The sequence below is a fragment of the Vidua chalybeata genome, chromosome 3 (genome assembly GCF_026979565.1).
Source record: "Vidua chalybeata isolate OUT-0048 chromosome 3, bVidCha1 merged haplotype, whole genome shotgun sequence".
NCBI classification, from domain to species: Eukaryota; Metazoa; Chordata; class Aves; order Passeriformes; family Viduidae; genus Vidua; species Vidua chalybeata.
In genome coordinates this window covers 50,130,759-50,152,045 of record NC_071532.1, presented here as the reverse complement: position 1 = coordinate 50,152,045, position 21,287 = coordinate 50,130,759, and the positions used below count along the sequence as shown (strand labels likewise).

General features: G+C 41.9%; 1 protein-coding gene across 1 annotated transcript in view; it reads right to left on the bottom strand.

The window, feature by feature from the left end:
• ARFGEF3 (ARFGEF family member 3) overlaps nucleotides 1-20,222 on the bottom strand; it is an 86,958-nt gene extending 66,736 nt beyond the window's left edge. The window contains exons 1-4 of the mRNA XM_053937929.1: nucleotides 19,738-20,222; nucleotides 18,591-18,642; nucleotides 6,180-6,261; nucleotides 3,036-3,167 (exon numbers count right to left, since the gene is read on the bottom strand). Of these exons, the coding sequence (XP_053793904.1) occupies nucleotides 3,036-3,167; nucleotides 6,180-6,261; nucleotides 18,591-18,642; nucleotides 19,738-19,822 (351 nt within the window). The 5' untranslated portion in view covers nucleotides 19,823-20,222. The remainder of the gene's footprint in view (nucleotides 1-3,035; nucleotides 3,168-6,179; nucleotides 6,262-18,590; nucleotides 18,643-19,737) is intronic.
• Between the last annotated feature and the right edge of the window lie 1,065 nt (nucleotides 20,223-21,287).

Genomic DNA, 21,287 nt, shown 5'->3' with positions numbered 1-21,287 from the left:
CAGCTGTTTTTTTCAGTTCCAGAAGAGATACAGCTAGCACTCTTCTCCATTTATTTACAGCAACCATTACAGCTACTCATACCATTCCTCTCTAAGGATGGCCCTTCACAATACCGGACATGGTCAAAAAGTGTGTGAAGCAAGGCAACTAACTGCCCTTGCACCTCTTTCCTTTCATTGCCAATTCCAACATGCAGTCATCTGAATGTAAAAAGCATCTTTACAGAATGCTCTCCTCAGCTAATCAGATCCCTTCACACCTCCATCTGTAATACAGGTGGGTCACAACAAACCATTAACATAAATATCCAAGACTTTTTTTTTTTTAATAGTATGTGAAGTGTGAATTTCTGCTATACTCTTACTGGGAACAGCAGGAGATATTTTGGATAGGACTTTGAAAAAAAACCCCAAATATATTTAAGTGATTTAGGAGTTTACACCCCAGCAACTTAAAGTGAATTCTGTACTCCTGCATGTTTACTTTCACACTGATTTTACATGACTAAAAGCTTTCGCGTAGTCTTTGATGGTTGCATTCTTAATACCACTACGACTGCTGCAACTGTGCAGCGAGTCACAAAGAACCAGGCTGGCACCACAGCTGACAAGAGTTTCACACAAACCTGCTCTCACTCAGGAGTGTCTAATGTCTGTCTGCACTAGATAAAGATGTATTTTATCTCCTCCAGATGGAATAACACAGTACAATCATAAGCTGTCTTGAGGACACATTTTAGCAGATCCAAGGACATAAACACATTGCTGAGACTAGCTGCTAGAAATCTTCCTCTTTCCCCCCTAAAGGCTTTAGCCATTCATCAGGCTTGGGTTAGCTAACAACATTTTCAAGTGTTGCAATGGCATCTGTAACCTTCAGGTTACAATCTGAAGACATGTCTGCTTTATTTGACTGTCAGGCAAGGCTGATGCGGCTAATGAGTTTGTGTTTTAACTGTCCTGATTACAATATGTTTTGGCCCTCTGGTCTCTCGAAGTATTTAAATCAAAATAGAATTTTGCTTTGTTCTTAGAATGTAAAGTTGAAGTTGCAGCCCGATTTTTACAATACATACATTTCACTCAGGATTTGCACATTAAAATTTCACTCAGTGAAATTAAGACAATGTTCTCTTTTCTCTTTTGCACTTAAACTGGAACTGAACATGTTTTTCTAATTAAAAAAAAAAACATACATAAATACAGTATTTTGGCTTGGGTTTTCTGTGGTTTGATGCTTTGAAATTATATTTGCTTCTCACATGTCAAGACAACTTGAGAAGATGTTTACTCAGAAATGTACAAAAATACAGTGTTCACATTCTTCTTAGTGTGGGGGCTTTGCCTAGCAGATGTACATTAAATCTTTCAAAGAAACTGTGCATGCACATTGAATCTGTAACACTCAAGAATGTAAAAAAAGCAACTTGCAAAAAATTACTGCATTCCAAGAGGGTCCTGTTGGTTCAGTACAGCAAGTACTTAACTCTTCCACTTTCCCTCTGTAGAGACAAGAGGCAGGAAGGAGGTGTGTTGGGTTAGGAATGCAGAGCAGGGTGCTACTAGTTTAGCAGAAGCCTGCTGCCATAAAACAGGTAACAGTCCACACAAATGCCACCCCTTTTTTTTGTTGCTAGGTTCACCCCTCTGCACGCTCTGACTCAGTGTGCGCATATTCCACCTCCAGTGGTAAAGAGTACAGCTCGTAGAGAGTAGTTTCTGAGTGGATAACAAATTCATTAGACCCAAGGTGTCACATGGAAGAAACAAAGTAACTAATCTATGCACTTAGAAATAAAGGATGGTTAAGGAATAGATCCAAATATTTCAATCAGTACTAGGTATAATGAACATGCAAAAAGGACAACCAGGTTTGTCCCAAACTGATTTCAGCCAATGATCAGCTATAGCACAACAAACCCTGCAGCACAAAGTTTACACCCAAACATCTGAAAACTGTTCACCACCATCTTGCTTGGTACAAATAATACGGGTATTGCCAATAGTGATATAGAAAAGAGACTGCAAAGTCATGCAACCAACATCATCACAGGGCAAGGAATTTTGGTATCGCCTCCCCCCCAAAACAGTACCTCCTGGGAGGTGAGCTTCCTAGTATGCACACAGAAGAATGCTAGAGTATTCCTAGCAATTGAAGTTCTGACAGAATATACAAAACAGTAATTTTCCTCATGCACAGGTCCAGTGTCGCCGCAGGCCCCCAGCCGGGTAATAATTAGTATTGACTCCATGATTGCAGAAGGCTGATTAATTGTGTTATTAAAACTTCTTATACTATATTACACTATACTTATTAAGAAACTCAGTAACCCTTACAGCCAGTCCGATACAGCTTTGACTTAACTGGTCAATCAATCTAAACACCATCCAGTGTCCAATTAAGAAATCACCCTTTGGTAAACAAATCTCCATGACACATACAACATGTGCACAACAGCAGGTGCAACAAGTGGAGATAAGAATTGTTTCTTATTCTTTCTCTGGTCTTCTCACAGCCTTCCCTGGGAAAATGCCTGGGAAAGTCTGCGCCTGCTCTCTGTGACCAGAGAGCTGCTGCAACAGTCCAGGGTCATTTTGATGCCTAAACAAATCATGCTCCATCATCAGCATTTTACAAAGAGAAAATATAGATAACAAATTACACAGTACCTATGTACACACAATACAAAATTACAAATGTGCACAGCCCACCTCACGACCACTAAAGCTCAATAACAAATTTCCAGATCTACAAGTCATTCGTCTGTGCTCTCCCATGGAGGAAATTGATTGTCCTGCTTAGGTTTGCTAAAACTGGAACCACCGATATTCTGAATCTTAATGTAAACTATCTCCTATTTAATCCAAGGAAACACAAAATAGAAATGAAAACAACTGACACTTGCCAGTAGGAAAAGGGAATCAAACACTGTCCTAAAATGAAGATTTTCAAGGCAACAGCTAATTTATTTGCTAACCCCAGCATTCAGTCATGCAGCCTCTGTTGCAAGCACTGATGTGTGTGAAACACTAACCTTCATCACTTCAACTTGCAGGTCTTCATTGAGCGAAGGAGTCACTTTGACAGCATTCAGCATCTGATTAAGCAACTGTTTCTCATCTGAGTCTGTTTCCACGGATACAAACCTCTCATCAGACAGCAGCTTCTGCAGAGAGAAAATGGCAATGTACATGTTGAGACAAAAACTGCCTCTGCAAAGTACTGCACCTAAACCTATTAGCGCTTGGTACGAGGGTGGTTAGGCTTTCTGTCTAAAATTTTCAAATTAATCCAATAATATAAAATACAAGAAAAACAGCAAAACTGAGAGATCTGTGTCATGTCAGTTGCCATTCCAGTATCATCTTTGCCCATCCCACATCCCCAGTGCTTAGAAGAAAGCAGACATCTGTAATTGATATCACTTCAAATAATGTTGAAACCTCCCAGTATTTTAGAAGCCAGGAGCGACTGGAACCTTTGCAACCCCCCAGACCATCAAAATAACAACAACAAATTAAAAGAAACTCACTCAGGCTAGTATCCTGGCATTGAACTAGCGCTATCAGATCTCCTGCTCAACAGGAGACAGTCACCTATTGCCCCAGTTACTCCAACAGAGCACAAGTGCTGTGGAGGTGGCAGTTTTGATCCCTGGCAAGACATGTTTTGTGTCATACAGAAGTTGACCATTAATGGATACAATCAAGTCCTCACACAAAGAGCACAGTTAACAAGTGACTAACACAAACACACATAGAAACCAACCCAAGATGAGGTGATACCAAAATTCCTTGTCCTGACATTGGGTTGGTTGAACTGAAATCAATACAGACTGACTGAACTTCAGACTGAATATTTTAGACTGATCAGATTTACTTTGCCCAGTATCTCAGAAACTACCTCCTGACATCGTCAATGGCACTATTTCCTTGGACTTCTACTAGAAATGCCGCTTCATATAGTCTATAATCATCTTCATGGGTGTCTCCTATTAGTGGCAGGCACCTTTCAAGAGATGTATCCACACAAGTCTTTTCCCAGCGCCTATCTTCTCAGAAGATCTCACAACAGAGCAAAACTAGCTAGATCTTAGATCAAGCTAGATCCCAGGAACACAGTCTTGCTATGTCCTAGTAGAGACTTTGAGCAGCGCACTTCCTTCTCTACATTCTGCTTCACTTTTGTACTGATGCTTATCCTCAGCTTCAACCTTGCAGCACATTTCACTGGTTCACTCCTACCTCTTATTTCCTATGCTTGTACTGGTTTTGGCTAGGATGGTGTTAATTTTCTTCACAGGACCTCAAAGAGTGCTGTGTTTTGTGTATGTGACCAAAGCAGCACTGATAACACACCCACGTTTTGCTATTGCTGAGCAGAGCTCACACAGCCTCAAGGCTGCCTGTTTCTCAGACTGGTTCCCCAGCAAGTAGGCTGGGGGTGCAGAAGGTTTGACAGGGGACACAGCTGGGACAGCTGACCCCAACATGACCACTGGGATATCCCAATCCATATGACACTGTGCTCAGCAACAACAGCTAGGCAAAGAAAGAGGAAGTGGAGGGGACACAGACATTCAGAGTTAAGGTATTTGTCTTCCAACATAACAGTTACCCATGATGGAGCCCTGCTTTCCTAGAGATGGCTGAACACTTGCTGCTCCATGGGAAGTGGTGAACGAATTCCACATATTCTTTTATTTCCACATGCAGCTTTGCTTTCGCTATTAAACTTTGTCTTAGCCCACAATTTTCATCACTTTTACCCTTTTGATTCTCTCTCCCATACCTCTGAGAGGGAAGAAGTGAGTGGGTAAAGCTGAACTACCAGCCAGGGTTTAACTCAGAACATTCCCCACATACCACAAGATCAAGTGTTTTAGCACTGTAGAGCCTGATGAGATTTAACTCAATCTGCAATGACAATAATGGGGTTTTCTATATAAAGAAGAATGTTTATTTCAGGATGGGAGATAAGGAGCTGCTGGAGTCCAGTGCTAAGATGACAAAGGAACTGGAGCATCTCTCTTATGAGGAAAGGCTGAGAGCTGGGACTGTTCAGACTGGAGAGAGAAGGCTCGGGGAGGATCTCACCACCACATATAAATATCTGAAGAGGGCAAAAAGAACAGACAGGAACTTTTCAGTGGTGCCCACGGACAAGACAAGATGCTCTGGGCACAAACTGAAACACAGAAGGTTTCCTCTGAACACCAGGAAAAAAATTTACAGTAAGGGTGATCAAGCACAGGTTGCCCAGAGAGGTTGTGGTGTCTCCAGCCCTGGAGGCACCTCTTTTCCAGTCTAAACAGTCCCACCTCTCAGCCCTTCCTCATAAGAGAGATGCTCCAGTCCTGCTGTTACCTTAACAGCCTTTCCCTTCTACAACCACACCATGCCCCAATATGAGGAACCTAACCAAGTGTCTGACAGCTCATATGCTGGATAAGGTGAATTTGAATTTCACTTACATCCTTATATTCCCAGAACAATTTCTTTCCAGCCCTCCAAGGGAAAAAATTATTTTTGGAAAATGGATATTATGCCCCAGCAGTGTGCCAGCCTTTTCCACAACTAGCATCCCCCTAGTGATATGTATTAACTGACTTGTACTCATTTGTCCAATTAAAAGAACAGTAAACTGCTTTAGTTTTAATACTGTCAAACCCAGAAGAGTTTTTTGTTGCTGGTGCTGCACTGCTGTTTTCTTTTGCAATTTCATAGACTTCCAAATCAGATGCTGTTTCTACTAATTTCAGTGTACAAAAAACCCAGAAAAGTGCCCACACATAAAGAACACAGCTCCAGATCCTCTATTAACCTCTCAATCTTCTAGGCAGTCCTCTTTTTTAATCAAAGAAAACAGCAAGTCCCAGCTTAATTTCTAAGATGCTTAGCAGTGGCAAACTTTTCTGGGAGTAGCACAGGGCCCACAAGGAAGAGTACATCTACATTTCAATGTTAAAATCCAGGACCTCCCTCCTATCTGCAAAACATTTTTAGCTTCTTCAAAATCACCAGCCTTTACTTGCATCCTAATTTCTGAACAGAAACGTGAACATTATTGTTAGATTCATCCAAGGACAGACACTTTTTCTGTAGTATTTTTCAAAAGAAAAGCCTAGATTTTCTTGACACCCACCGCATGCCAACACACTCCTACTCCAAAGTCATACCTGCATCCCTGCTAGAGCCTGTTGGGCCAGCTTCATGCTCTTTGATTCCAGAGCCAGTTGAAGAGGAAGGAGACACTTCTCCCTAAGGAAAATTTAAAACAAATGAGAGGGGAAAATGCAATTAAAATTGGTATTCAAGTAACATTGCAGAAGGGATGCATCAGTTTCAGAAAGATCACGTTTGCATACAGCATCCAAAGATAATTTCACAATTCTGTGAAGCACTTTTACCCTCTAAAGAAAGCTGGCATATTTCATCACACACTTCACACATCTCTAATCCCGAAAGCACCTATAAGTGCTTTTACATTGTGACTTAGTTATACTCCCTCTGTTAAAGTGAGGAGAACTTGCATTTGAAATCAGTAGATCAACAGGTGCCAAAACAAGATTCCTGTGCATTAACTGGTAGTCTATCAGCCAGACACAAACACGAAAAAATAAGGAAGTTCAAATACTATACTACAGTGCATAGTACCAACTGAAGGATACTAAAAACTGATAGTTATTTGGACCTGCATCTCTTCTAGGCAAAACACCACATTTGTTTTACAGTTTCTACAGATTTTTGCAACAGCTTATAAACATTTTGGGCATTATTAATACAGAATGAATTTATTCTCATATTAAAGTGGATGAACACTGGGAGGAGAGGGGAAAATGAAGAAAGTCATAAGCCCCTGGAGTGGATCCAGTTCAGTTTCATGATAATGAAGACAGGTGGGAGCTTCTATGGCTTATGTGTAGCTACCTCGCACATCAGCATGTTGCCTGCCATCTGTCATCACATACTGCAGTGGGCAGAGAACAATAAGAGCTTTGATAGATGTCCCAAAAAGAAGAGCAAAAAATTACAAACAGGAGGATGGAAATTAGAACAGATTCAATTAGCTGAACTTCCCATCCTTGCTAAAAATGTTTAACTGAAAATCTAATTAAGGTTGCTGCAGACTGTGCTCCCACTGTATTCTTGGAGAAAATGAATTGCCATTGTGTCATTTCCTGTTCTTGTTACACACTCAGTCAATTAAGCTTTTAGCATTTCTATGCTACAGCTATGAAACACCTGCAGAGATATCTTATAATGTTTGATTAGCTTGAGAACCCTTCACACTTCAGTTCAACCTGCCATTCAAATGCATCATCTGATAGCATGAGAACATGAAGGACACGGCAGATAATCCTCAGGCAGAACAGGAGAGAATGATGTAAATTAACACAGTCCCTTCTAACATCTTAAGAATTCAGTTCAATAAGGCTGCAAAATATGGAATGCGGATTGAAATTACCTCAATGGATTGGAGTGCAGTGAAGTAAAGGAATGAGGTTTCCCCTTGCAGCCCTTTTATAATTCCACTCTATCTTGAGCAGTCTCCTGCCATGGGATTTCATTGCTTATTGCACTGTCTGCAGTTCTGCACGGTTAAGTGACAATTCATGCAGATTTTGTGGCACTACACATGTAAGACATTTTACATAAGTGAACTCCTCAGAATAAGCTGATGCACAACAATATACTTCAAAACACGTTTAGGAACATTCTCCAGTTATATAATGTACAGAAAGTAGTTTCACACTGCAGCTCTTAAGTATCCATACTGTTGCATGCTGGTGTGGACATACATAGACATACAGTTTGAAGCACAAATACCAACTTAACCCTGATTGAAACACATCAAGTACAACACAGAGGGAGAAGGAAAGGAAGGAAACACCTTTGACTTGGAAGAGAAGAAGCTATCTGCCAGGGCAAGCAAAAAAGCTCAGCAACAGAACCAAGTGCATAACCCAGGGCCAGTACCTCCCAGAGCACAGGCTGTCCCTCCTGAGCTACCTCACTCCATGACTGTCACTTTGCCAACTGCAGAATGAGTGATGAGAACACACACAGCCTTTATATTCAGCACACTAGGTTATAATGACCTTTGTAGTTGTCCAAGCTTGCTGTGGCTTGTCAACCTATCAACCTACCTCTTTCCCTGCAGGTCTGGAATAAGAGATGCTATGGCAGGTCAGTCAAAACAGACTGACAGAAAGGTCAGAGCAAGACAAATTACAATTGTACATAGAGAGATCATAAAAATCTTTCTGTTCTCATTGTAATAACAAAAAAAGCCTTTAGTAAGAAAAGAATAATGGTTCATTAATTCACTCTCATGATAAAAACTGTAATGAAGATAGGAAATTGCCTAATCTTAACTCCTTGTTGTTAGTGCCTGGAACACAGTTTCACAGCCCACCTTCCCCTCCTTGACTTAGGAAAAAAAGCATGATAAATGAAGCATTTTTCCCTTCGTACAAATGGTGATAATCCTATTATTTTTAATCCCATTTCTGAAAATTAAAGATTAAAAATAAGACAGCTCTCTGCATTATCTTCCTGCTGAAAATTACATAGGAGAAGCAAAATTCAGAACCTCAAGGCCTTATCAGCATCCAGTTTGCATTCCATAGAATAATTCACAGCCCAGTCAAAGAACAGATGAGAATTTGATTCACCACTGTTGCTATTTTCTGATACACTGTTTATTAGGCAGGATAACAGTCACGACCAAAGTCTGACATACAGTCAGAGTAATCAACAATTGAAAAGATTTTCTCTGTCTTGGCTGCTTTAAAAAGAACAGAGTAGCACAGTGTAATATTATTAGCATCACTTACTCAAGAAGACGAGTTGGCCCATGATGAGAAAATAATTGGTAGCGACAAATTCTCAGAATTCTGCAAGTACCCACAGCTGCTATCCTTGAGTTAACCAAACAGAAACAAACACTGTCCTTGCACAAATAGGAATGATTTAATTTACATAAAACAAATTCTAGTGTTGTATATATGAACACATGTACATATAAAAATAGAAACATAAATATTTTTTCCTGTACTAGCTTAAAGAATGTTGATAAAAGATTCCACCAACAAGTTTAGGCATAATGGAAGTATTTAAAACCTGGACTAGGAACATGGAATAAATGCATTGTTTTTCAAATAGCAACTCTTCAAGAAGAAGAAATATTTAAGTCCTTACTCACATTCTAGAGAAATTATTACTATGGGTATTCTCAGTTCAGTCAAAGAGAAAGAGAGAGGTTTCTAACTGGGCTTTGGCCTGGGAAAGTGTTTCAAAGGAATGTAAATAATTCTCTATCTCTCTTGTTGTTCACATTGTTTACAGATATGTTCTGCCACTGTGCATCATTCAGAGCGCACCAATGGTGTGAGATGTTTTTACTTTAAGACCAATGAAATTAATTTGCATGATGTTCTCTATAAATAGAGTGATGCATTTGAAATAAAGGAGCTCTCTTTTGCCTTCTGATCTTGGAGTTCTTCTGTTCCCGTCCTGCCTCAACAACGACAGATTACTGCAGAAATATTATCATCCCACTTACAAAGAGAATTACAGGAGAGAGGTTTGGAATCCACAGTAATCCAGTGCAAGTTTAGCCACCTCCACAATGCAAAAAGTCAAACCAGAAGATTACAACAGACAAGCACCTCTATGCAAGTACAAGTTTGTCAATAGTACTTAGAGACATAGTAGAGCAATAAGACAAAATCTGAAGCCTTCCAGTTAGAACCCTCCTTCTCAAGAAAAAAAAAAAAGCAACATATTATCTTTATGACACTGTGCCACTACAAGAAGATCATGCACTGTTAGACAACTTTGATGCTACCAATGCTATATACGAATGAACAAGCACTCAATGTTGCAGTTTACAGGTCCTGGAAAAAATAAAGGAAACAGTTGGGAGACTGTTGCCAAACTATGCATATATAAATGCTGACTTGCATCAACAGGGCCAGGATTTTACTCCAGTTACTCACAAGCACACTTGTGGGCATGTTTCCCATATCACAGGATTTGCCTCATATATTTGCACACATCAGGTGAGCTTTACTAATAACTAAAGAAATTTTTATTTCTGGCTGAAGGCCTTTTCATTTTTCTGTCTCACCACTTGCATCTTATTTTTTATTAAAATCTCATTCTTTTCCTTCCTACAGAGAACAAAACTCTTTGGTTTTATCCAGTTACAATAGAAAGGCTTCTTCTCCTCTGACTTAAGGTTTATGCTCCTTTCCTTTCCATATCTAATTTTCTCACCTCAGCTGCTGACATCAGCTCCCTCTCAGCGTTCCATCCAACTCAGTATTTAAGTTTTCCTTCCTCTTTTTTTCATGTATTCTCTCTTCCCTTCAATCCTCTTGCTTTTCAAACCCAGACACAGTCTTCACCCAACAGTTAAATAAGTCTGCCTTTGCAGGGAAATATGAGTTGCTTATCAGAGGATGTTTAATAACACAGGGGGAAAAAAAGTGCAGAATTATGCCTAAATGTAATTTCACACAGTTTCCTAGCTAGAACTTTAATAATTCTTTTTTCAACCTGGAATCATGAATGAGATTGCAATGTAAAACTGCTTGGTATTAAAGAAGTGACATAATGGTATTTATAATCTTTTTTATTTACAACCTTTCTAAGAGAAATGAATTTGCCACTACAGAAGCAGCATAACTCTACTCATGGGAAAGGGAAACATGAGCAATTTAATCTTCCAGCCAACCCAGAGCAGCCAAGACCACAGAATTCATACTATCATAATTAAGTAGCTCACCACAGTCACTCAGCTGGAGAGCACTTCTGAGGTTATTTGCCTCCTTGCTATACTAGCTAATAACATCTTGATTTTAACAGAAACACAAAGTTCCTAGATAGGGATTTGTTGTCAAGATGAGAACAAAACAGAACAAAAAAACCCTATAAGCACAAGGTGTACTTTTACTAGAGAGGAGAGGAAGAGAGACAGCAGAAGATTCCACACAATATTAAAGTAAGGTGGACAAGGCCAAAATAATAATCAGATGCTTCCAGTCTCCAAAGCTCTAGTGCAATCTCTCTCTGACACGTTATCATTGCTTTCCCTAGAACATCCACCCCCACAGATATTTTTGCCCTTTGTGCACAAGGTATCAATTGCAAATTCTGCTCTTAAGAGCTTGATGACACATGTAAACCTCACCAGGTCTTAGTCATAAAGCAATCTGTACCCTTTAGGTGATTTTGTTGATTATGATTTGAATTAGAGTATGAAGATGAGGTGACAAGCTAGACTTGCTCAGTCTACAATTTTGAAAGCTTATCAAACTATTCCATTAAACCTCTCTTCCCTATGTTTGGTAACTGTGCAAGAGAAGCTGAAGATTTGTCTAGTGAAAGCATTTTGTTTCAAATTTTAAGTACAAAATAACAAATAAAGTGTTTTATGGTAATTAGACTTCCATCAAGAGAAGTTTTACAATGCTGGAAGAAGGCAGGCTGAGGGAATGGAAAAAGAGACACAGAAGTACCATCACATGGACATCCTGCAAATTACCTTATTTTCTCCACTGCAGCTGTGAGTTACAGAAATCAGATGAAGAAACGGAAGAATGAGGTGTGTTTCTGGTCATTACTAGTTACATTTTCAAGGTCAATGCTGTAACCTGCAATGCCATTCAACTTTCACAACAGTTCAGTGCTAAATCTTGACAGACCTAAGGGATGGTTGCTAAAAATATCCCCATGTTTGCAATGCATTACGTAATTTTATACTCACTGCACTTCAGCATATTCAGTTTTTTAAGCAAACAAACATTGAAGGAAATGAAAGGTACTGAATTTCCTGCAGCTTTGTTACTTTTCATGGAATGTAAATAAAGGAAATGTGAGAAAAGACTTTCATTATTCCCACTCACCCCTTCATTTTCAAAACAAGGAAAAGTCATGACTTGCACAGCATCACACAAAGATCAGAGCAGAGCATTTAGCAGGAAAACAGTCCTCTCAGTTTCAGTGCCACTCCTCTTCCCGCCCCCAACCATATTTCATTCTCTAAGGCAGTTATCAAAATCTTCATGATGTTCTCATTGTCTTCTCTTCTGAAAACACTGAAAGTGATCAAATGTTTAAAACAAACACACATACTGCTATCCCATTATCATCCTTAGAATCTTAAGTCAGTATTTCAGATGCATTTGTTGTTAGAAGTCAGACAGTTAAAACTATGGCTGCTCTCATCCTCAGCCTCACCCAGCTGCTCCCTACTCCTATTCTACCAGCTCCCATGACGAAAATTAACTTCAACCCAGCCAAGACTGTGGGCTTTTGTCACAAAAGTAGAATGAATTTTTAGAAGAGTCTATAAAAGGAACAAAGACCCAAGGCAGTGGTGATTATTATAGTTCACTAATACAAAGAACATCAGGAAATGCAGAAAGTTAGCTTCAGAAAGAGCAAGCACTGCTCTTTAAAAAACCCCACTAAAACTAAGGGAAAAAACCTCACTCAAACTCACAAGTAAGAGTAACAGAAATGTGTCTTTTTATTTTAACAATGCTAAACTTTGCTCAATACATTCAAGAGTCACAACCCCAGCTAACAGGTTTTCAGGGACTCCTGAGGCTGACCCTACATATCCCTTTCCCTTTCCTCCCCAACACAACTGTCTTTTGGGGTCCCAGAACAGATGCTAAGTTTTGCTGAGATAAAAATACAAGAAATAAGGCCACTTACATATCCCAGATTAAACATGCAGATTGATCCAAATACTGTATCAGTGGCACATTGCCTTTCTAAACACTAATTTCCTTCCCTCATCTACTCCTCAGCATTAGAACTGAGAATGCAAAATTTTAAATCAAAACCAATGTGTATACACCATCCAAAACACCAAATGGACTACATAAGTGCTCCCAAAAATCTGGATCCAGGCTGTAAACTGCCAGCATGGGAGATGCAGGTCAGTAACCCACATTGTCACTAGGATCTCTTCTTGGCCAGCTGCCTGCCAGGGAACTCATCATTCACTTGCTGAATGGCAGAGAGTGTAATGGTTGAGCGCCATGAGTCACATCCAGCAGTCACATGCAGGAAGAAAGCACAGGAGCACCTAATGCCAGGTGGCTGTGGCAGCAGGAGCAGGAAATAAATTGTTTTAAAAAAAGAGAAAGAGTAAAATAGAGAGAGATATGCTAAAACCACCTCCCAGGAAAAAACCCTCAGAGACAACCATTCCTCCCTCCCCACTCCTTGCTTCTGTTCAAGGATCTGCTATGTATGTGTCAACTTTCCTAGCCACTCTCTTCCAGTAGAAAGAAACAGAAAACATGAACAAAATTAAGAGATGGGAGAAGAGAAAAATGATGAAATCACAAACATTTCTTCACAATAGAGAAGGTGAAATGCATCCCAAGACTCAAGATTCTGTAAGTGGATGAATTACCTGCAAAGCTAATTGGATTGAAAGTCTCTATAGCATTGTTTATTTGGTGATGATCGCACCACAACTGCTGCTTTTATTATTTGTTGAGCATATGTAAGGCAAAATGAGTGTTTTATTTAAGAGATTATAAACTGCATACTTCTCAAGAAGTATGCCAGATGCTAATCTAGAGATACAAAAAAAAAAAAGAGCAGAACTACCACTTTCATCTCCAAATGTCCTCCTCCCCACTTGTCCTTGACTACAGAAACAGTTCACAAACTGCCCTCAAAAGCTAGCACCAACATGATTAGTACTGGGACACAAGCAGGAAGAGACAGAACTGGACATGAACTGGTTATTACACAGGACCCTGCTTCTCATTGACTTCTGACTTTCCAGCTGTAATCTCCAGAAATACTGATCACTTCTAAAAAGCCAATGAAAAATATAAGAGGGATTTTAGTGGATTGACCCTGATTGGATGCCAGGCTCCCACCAAAGCCACTCCATCACTCCCCTCCCCAACTCGACAGGGGAGAGAGAAAATATAATGAAGGGTTCATGGTTTGCGATATGGACAGAGAGAAGTCACTCTCCAGATATTGCCACAGGCAAAACTGACTCAAATTAGAGATACTAATTGAATTTGTTATTACCAAAACCAGAGCAGGGTAATGAGAAGTAAAATAAGACCTAAACACCTTCCCCCCCACTCCTCCCTCCTCCCATCCAGAGATACAGGGAGGCAGGGTCTGTGGGTTATGGTCAGTTCATCACACGTTGTTCCTGCCACGGCTTAGAGAAAGGAGTCACAACCTGCTTCAATGTGGGTCCTTCACAAGGATGCAAGTCCTACCAGGAAACCTGCTCCTCTGTTCATGAGTCCACAGATACCTGCCAGGAACCTGCTCCAGCATGGGCCTCTCACAGGCTCACAGCTTCCCTTCAGGCATCCACTTGCTCCAGTGTGAGTGTCCTCCACAGGCTGCAGGTGGATCTCTGCGCCCCCAAGGACCTCCATGAGCTGCAGGGGCACAGCTGCTTCTCCATGATCTGCACTACAGGTTTCAGGGGAATCTGAGCTCAGGCGCCTGGAATACCTCCTCCTTGTCCTTCTTCACTGACCTTGGTATCTTCAGAGTAGTTTCTCTCACATATTCTCACCCCACTCTTCTCTGGAAGCAATTACATTTGCAAAACAACTTTTTTTCATGTTCTTAAATTTGTTATCACAGAGAGGTTGCCACCATTTCTGACTGTCTGAGATTTGGCTAGGGGCACTTCTGTCTTGAAGCCAGCTGGCATGGGCTCTGCTGGACATGGGGGAAGCTTCTGGCAGCTTCTCACAGAAGCCACCCCTGTAGCCCCTCCTGCTACCAAAACTTGGCCATACAAACCCAATTCACATTTCCTCCAAAAAGAAATGTCCTTTCAGAAGTCCCAACCAATCTCTCCTTTCTAGCAAAGTCTGTGCTGATAGCAAGTCAGTTAATTTTACATAGCCTATAAGGCATGACTTAATGACATAATGCATTCCAAGAAACTCTGGCAATCCTAAGTTTTTTCAAAGCAGAATGTGACTGGCAACTGCTGTCTAGCCTCTTATTTTATCCTCTGATATGTAGATAATCCTCATGAGTATTAAACTGCTCCAATCAAACATTCTTTTCAAAGCTCATTTTCTTGTGTCTGTTCAGTTACCTTTTATAGCTCATATTTCAGCCTCTAAAATCACAAGCCAAGAAGAGAGTCTTGTTCCGTGTATAGTGCTGGCCTTAGGGGAGAATTTGCCATCCTGAAAATGCTGAAGTGAATATAGCGCAGCTGAGTAGCAAACAACTGTTTGCTGGCAGACAACATTAACGTCTCTTAAGCTATTTTCCATGTGATCAATTCACCAATTAAAACACAAGCACATCAATTTCTCTTATCTAATTCATTATTTATAAGTCAGCCACCCAGCCTCCTTAAGCACTTAGTATATACCCAATTTTCACAACTCATGTTCAGAGACAAATATCATCGTACTAGACAGATCACAATAGGCCAGTTACCAATGGGTTATGTGACTCTCCCTTCTCTCCCACGAATTCCTCTTCATGGAACATCTACAACAAAGCCTTTAACTGCCTTTAGGCCATTTCCATCTTGATCCACTTTAATCTTTGTTACTATGTCACACCCTTGCCCAGTACTCTGATCGTTAAGTTAAAAGTACTGCAAAATCACACATATATTCCTATCTCAAGGCAGAGCTGACAGGACTCTGTGGGAAAATTTGTATTTGTTGGAGATTTGTATTTCTTTAGGAAGGGAGACATTTAAATAATGCCCCTCACTAGAATCAATATGCAAGGTCATTAATGGGGATTTTGATTCATAAGTCAAATTAACATCAAAGGAAGTTGAACAGCAAAATAGTCTGATCTAGCCCCTGGAAGATATACCACACTTATCTCTATCAAACTAATTAAAGAATTACATTCTAGTCTGGATGGTCAGTCACTAGGACTCCCTTGGGACAAAAGGTGCTTCCAAACATAGCAGGCATGTGCTATCTAAATTGCTACCAGATAACTGCTGGAAACAGCTCCCATGCAAATGCTACAGCTGATGTCCCCAATTAATTGCACAGATATCAGGGAAGTGTAATGTGGCCTGCCTCGTGTTCAGTAACACAAGTCCAAGACAAGATGAAACTATGGATAGGTCAGGAACAAGACAGAACACAGTCTACCCCAATACTACAGCAGAGGTAAGCATGTGGCTGATATAATACATGTCAAAAACCCTTGAACTCAAATGGCCATGTTCTGAGGAAAAGCAGAGACACCTTGTCCTTCACATTATCGCACTAGGACCACAATTTTACAAAAGACAACTTTACAAAGAACCTCTACTCATCTAGCACTGGAGTGTCAGAAGCAGAAAATGGCTTTTTATTTTGTAAGTAAGAAAGAAGTGAGTACAGAGTTTACATATTCTCATTCTTGTGAGCAGCCTTCATTCTTCAGTTCTAGAAAGAAAAGAACCTAAGTGTGAAGTGTAGATTAAGATTCTAACTGGATGAGCAGCCAGAGGCTGATCTGTGTTACAGCAGCTGACACAACCTGCACCTGATGTAAGATGAAAGCAGAAAAGAGGCATGGCCAGGACATCTCCATCCTATGTCTTGGCTGTGTTTCTGGTCCCACCTATTGCTCCTCTTTCCAGGCTATTCTTTTCCAGCGTTAGGAACCAAGCCATCATGGTGCTGCTTTTTAACAAATACCAAGCAAATAACTTTTATCTAATTTGCACGTCATACAGGCGAACTCCAGCCCAAGATGTGGCCCAGTGTGCTGATCTGAAGCCTGGCAGTAGTTTGTTATCAGAGAGTGAAGGGTATGTTTAGCAACATCTCCCACAATATCTTAGCCACTGGGTGGCTAAGCCTTACCAAGGACCCTGCAACAAAAGCTTTTGTCCAAATCCTCTTGTGCACCTTTCATTTTCCAAAACATCCAGTAATAATGAGTGCATTGCTACTGATAAGTCTAACATTAAGAACTTATTTAATAATAGCTACACCTGCAAAGGTATTAACTTTATTTTAAAAATTTGGGATTTACAGTGGAAAAAAAATACCCCAACTAAACAAATACATCATTAAGAACACTGGAGGAAGAAGAGAAAAAGGCCTCTCTGTAAAGAGGTAGTAGACAAGGGAAAAAGGAAGAAATGTGGTAACAGCTTGCTAACTAATTCATAGGGAATGACAATAGCACTTAAAGGCACAGACCACACACCATATTAGAGGCTGATAAATGGGAAGGTGAAGAGCCAAGTTTTCTCCAGCCACAGTGTCAAGTAAGCATAATTCTAGTGGACCCATTGAGAATTAGTCATCCAGCTGTTTCCATCCTGTGCTGGAAATGCATTGTGTCTGGCACTGGTCATGTCAGACCTGTGCTACATCCATCCCCCATTTGATTTGAGGCCTCTTGTGGACTGCAGCTGACAGGAATTTAGAGTGGCAAAAGAACTGCTCCTATTCTTTCCCTGTTTGGCAACTGTTCTGGAATAACTAGCTCTTCAATCCCTAGCTTTCCTTGAAAAGCACATATGAAAGAAGAATCAGGGAATCTTGAGGTGATAAAAACACTCCCAGGGCAGTAATATTGTAGCAAAAAATGTCTCTCCCTGTCAGCAGCTCACAGTGGATACCTGAGAGGATCACAGGACAGGCCAAACATACAGCAGCACTCCTATATACTCATTTATAAACTCAATCACCTCTGATTAAAGTACTTCTGAATAAGAACATTACCTGTGCATCTGATAGATTGCAATCAATTTCTTCCATGGATTTGTTGAGGTGACTTTTACATGCACACAATCTTTCAGCATCCATTACGTTCTCTAATAAGGCAAGCCTAAGCATTTCACATCTTAACTATTAAGCTGTATGAAAGAACGTGCTTTTGTTTTAAACAGTGCACTTGCTACTTTCCTTTGATGACTCCTAATGGTTCTGTCAAAAAGGACAGTGAATAATTTTGCATATTTACCTACACCATAATAATGACAATTTCCAAAATGAGATTTTAAATAGCTAGACAAATCAGGGCCATGCTGTCGCTCCCATTTTATATGTGTACAAACGGAAGTGGGAAGAAGGAAGAAGGCTCACTCAAGATAATCTAGCAGGCTAAAGGAAGAAGGAGGCATATAAAATGTATTATTTTAGTTCCTAGTCAGTGTCCTAGCTATATGATGATATAACTTTTACATTTCTGGAATATTTATTTTCAGTAACAAAACCTGATTTAGATTTAAAAGAACACAAGCACACTGAGAAGAACTAAGAAGCATCATTGCTTATACTGAAAGATGGAATTTAGCAGGGAAATCTTTTAGCCCATAAGAGAGCCCTCCTTTACAACCAATTTCACCACTATACATACTCATGTCCATTTTATCACATTTCCTTACATTTCATTCAGGGCCAAAGGCCAATGACACATCAGAAAATTTTCTACTACTACCAGCCTAGATATGTAAATCTACAAACTACATAAATCATATAGATGCAGCCTGCTCCTCTACCTCACCTTTAATTCAAAATTTTTGCTTCAATTTTACAAATACTCACAAGCTCTACAGAACTCAAGTTCAATGCTCTTACCTCAGCTGATATGGTGGTATCTTGATAGCAGCATCAGGAGAATCCAAGGTTTCTGTAAAATTAAAGGAAATAACAGGGCTTTTAAAAGAAACTTATACATTCAGCCACAGTTAATGCATCTGGCTACAGCCTCTGAGCCAATGATCCTAAAGTTTACAGCTACTCCACATGACAGAACAACAACCACTGCTGCTCCAAGTTGCCAAAGCTCTGCCTAAGTCTTTCAGGACATTGCATGCCCAATGAGAAGGCATCGAGTACCATATTTTCCCTTTCACTTATCAGCACTTCAGTAGCACATCCACTAAAACTGGAACAGCATAGAGGATACTTGCATGGCTGCTCTGCAAGACTAACATGCAATTAATGAAGCAACTCATGCAATATCAAGATGAAAGGACAGTAATAAGACAGCAACAGGTCTAATCTACCACAGAATGTTGCAGCATGAATAAAAAACAAAAATTTAAAGCAATTGAAAGTATCCCAGTTATGCTGATTTAAATTAAGGTCTTGATGATTAGCATTCGAGGTTGTAAATGTCAAAAAACACTTCAAGCCACAAACAATCTCGGAAAATGGGTGGATGTTAAAATGTACCTAAGCTTGTATTCCCTTGAAAGATTAACTCGTTATACTGATCATTATATTGCAAGGATAAAAGAGCTCATGTAACCCAGTAAAACAAAACTTTTAGCTTTTAAAATAGATTCTCGAACACAACCCAGCGAAAAAGCTGTACTGCATGTTTTTTACGATGATTTGAGGGAGGGGGCCTTTAAAGAAAAGGACAGCACCTCCAAAACATACACGAAAACTGACAGCTACTGATACACGTATATCTGCCTCGCAAGAGCCACGAAGCAGATCCAGGCGGTGGGGAAGGCGAGGGCGCGGATGCTCTCCGGGACCGGCAGCAGGTGCCACGGCCCCTTCCAGCAGCGCGGAGCTCCCGGGCATTTTGAACGGCCCAGGTGCTCCGCTCTCTTCCCGGCCGCTGGAGGCTCAGCTAAGGAGGCTCTCCTTAGCGCGGAACAAGTTTGTTGAGGTCTCCCTGCCCCCTCCGTTACAAAACCGCTCCATCGGTGGCTCCTGCCCCGCTCCGCTCCCCCTCGGGCGGCCCGGCACCGCCGCCCGCGCCCCTTACCGATGGCCCAGGTGCAGCTCTCCTTGATGGCCCTGTGCTTGCTCCCCGACGCCTCCTTCTGCAGCTTTCGTAGGATTTCTTCCATCTTGCCTCCCCCGGGCTATTCGCCTAGCCGCGGGGGAAGAAGAGAGGCGACGAGGAAGAGAAGGAGGAGGAGGAGGAGGAGGAGGAGGGAGGAGGGCGGCGCGGGCGGCAGAGCGGTGCCGGGGCTGTCCCCGCCGCGGCAGTGCCTACGCGGGAACGGAGCACGGCGCCCCGCTGCCGCCCCGCAGCCGCTGATGAATCACGCCGAGCTCCATGGCGGGGACACGTCAGTTGTTGCCGCTGCGGAGTCCCTCCTCCTCCTCTCCCACCCCGGCCAGGCCCCGCTGGCGCAGCGGGGCTGGGGCGGGCCTGGCCCTGCCCGCGGGAGCGCAAGGACTCCCTCGCGGCGCTGGGGTTGGAGGAGACGCGGAGCAGAGCGGAGCCGGCGCCGCCGGAGCCGGACCCTGCGGCGGCAGCGGCAGCCCCGCGGGAGGCGGGCAGGCGAGTCGCCATGGCGACCGGCGGGCGGGGGGCGCCGGCAGCCCCGGCCTGCCCGCTCCGGGCACCGGGAGGCGGGCGCTGGGTGTGCGCTGGGGCCCGCAGCTCTGGCCGGGGCTGCTGCTGCTGCCGCTGAGCGCAGCCCGGGGCAGGTTCCTGCTGGCCGGCGCTCCGCTCCCGGGGGCGCTGCCGCAGCGCAGCACCGGGCCGGACGCAGGGAGCCAGGCCAGCGCACCGGCGTGAGTGCCGGCACTGGGTAACGAGTGGGCTCAGCTAAGTGGCTGTGAGATCTGTGCCTTTCTCCTTAGCTGGCAGGTGCAGAAGGTCACGACTTAAGCTACCTGTCTGTGCCTTCATAGGAACGCACACCTTAATGTCCCCAGCAAGCCAGCCTCCAGGAGAAAGAGCAGCCACTCCACTTGCTCAGACCTGGAACGCTTCCTACCCACCAAACGTCCTACCTTCTTCTGTTTGCTGTTTCCCTGCCTTATCTCTAGTTTATATGCTAGTTGCCCTTTTTGTGACTGCATTGCTTAATTGAGTGTTACAACGTCCTTGTCTTCGTGCAGAATCTCTCTTAAAAGAGACAAGAAAACAAGCAGATAATGAAAAGACAGCAGATAAGAAAGGCATTCCAGGTAGCAGCTGGTAGTATTAGCCCTGTTATGTCTGCGACTGCTAATTGGAAGAGTACCAATAGTGAATTACCAGGCAGGATATTGGCACCCGGTGAATCAGCCATAGCATTTCCCATAGGATATTGGGCTTTCAAAGGCTGTCCCCTGTCCAAATACTTACAAGGACTCATCCTGTGTTCAGACATATAATGAATGGGTAATCCATAGTTGCCTTTTAAAGCCAGAATGTAAAAGTCCTGTCAGAAAAGAAAAGGATTTAGAATAATGCCAGAAGGGTCTAGAGGTGCATAGATTATTGCTGGAGGTGGAAAGGTGTAGCCTATTGCTACGATACTAAAAATTTAAAAAAACAACCAACCAACCAAAAAGCCCAACAACAACAACCAACCA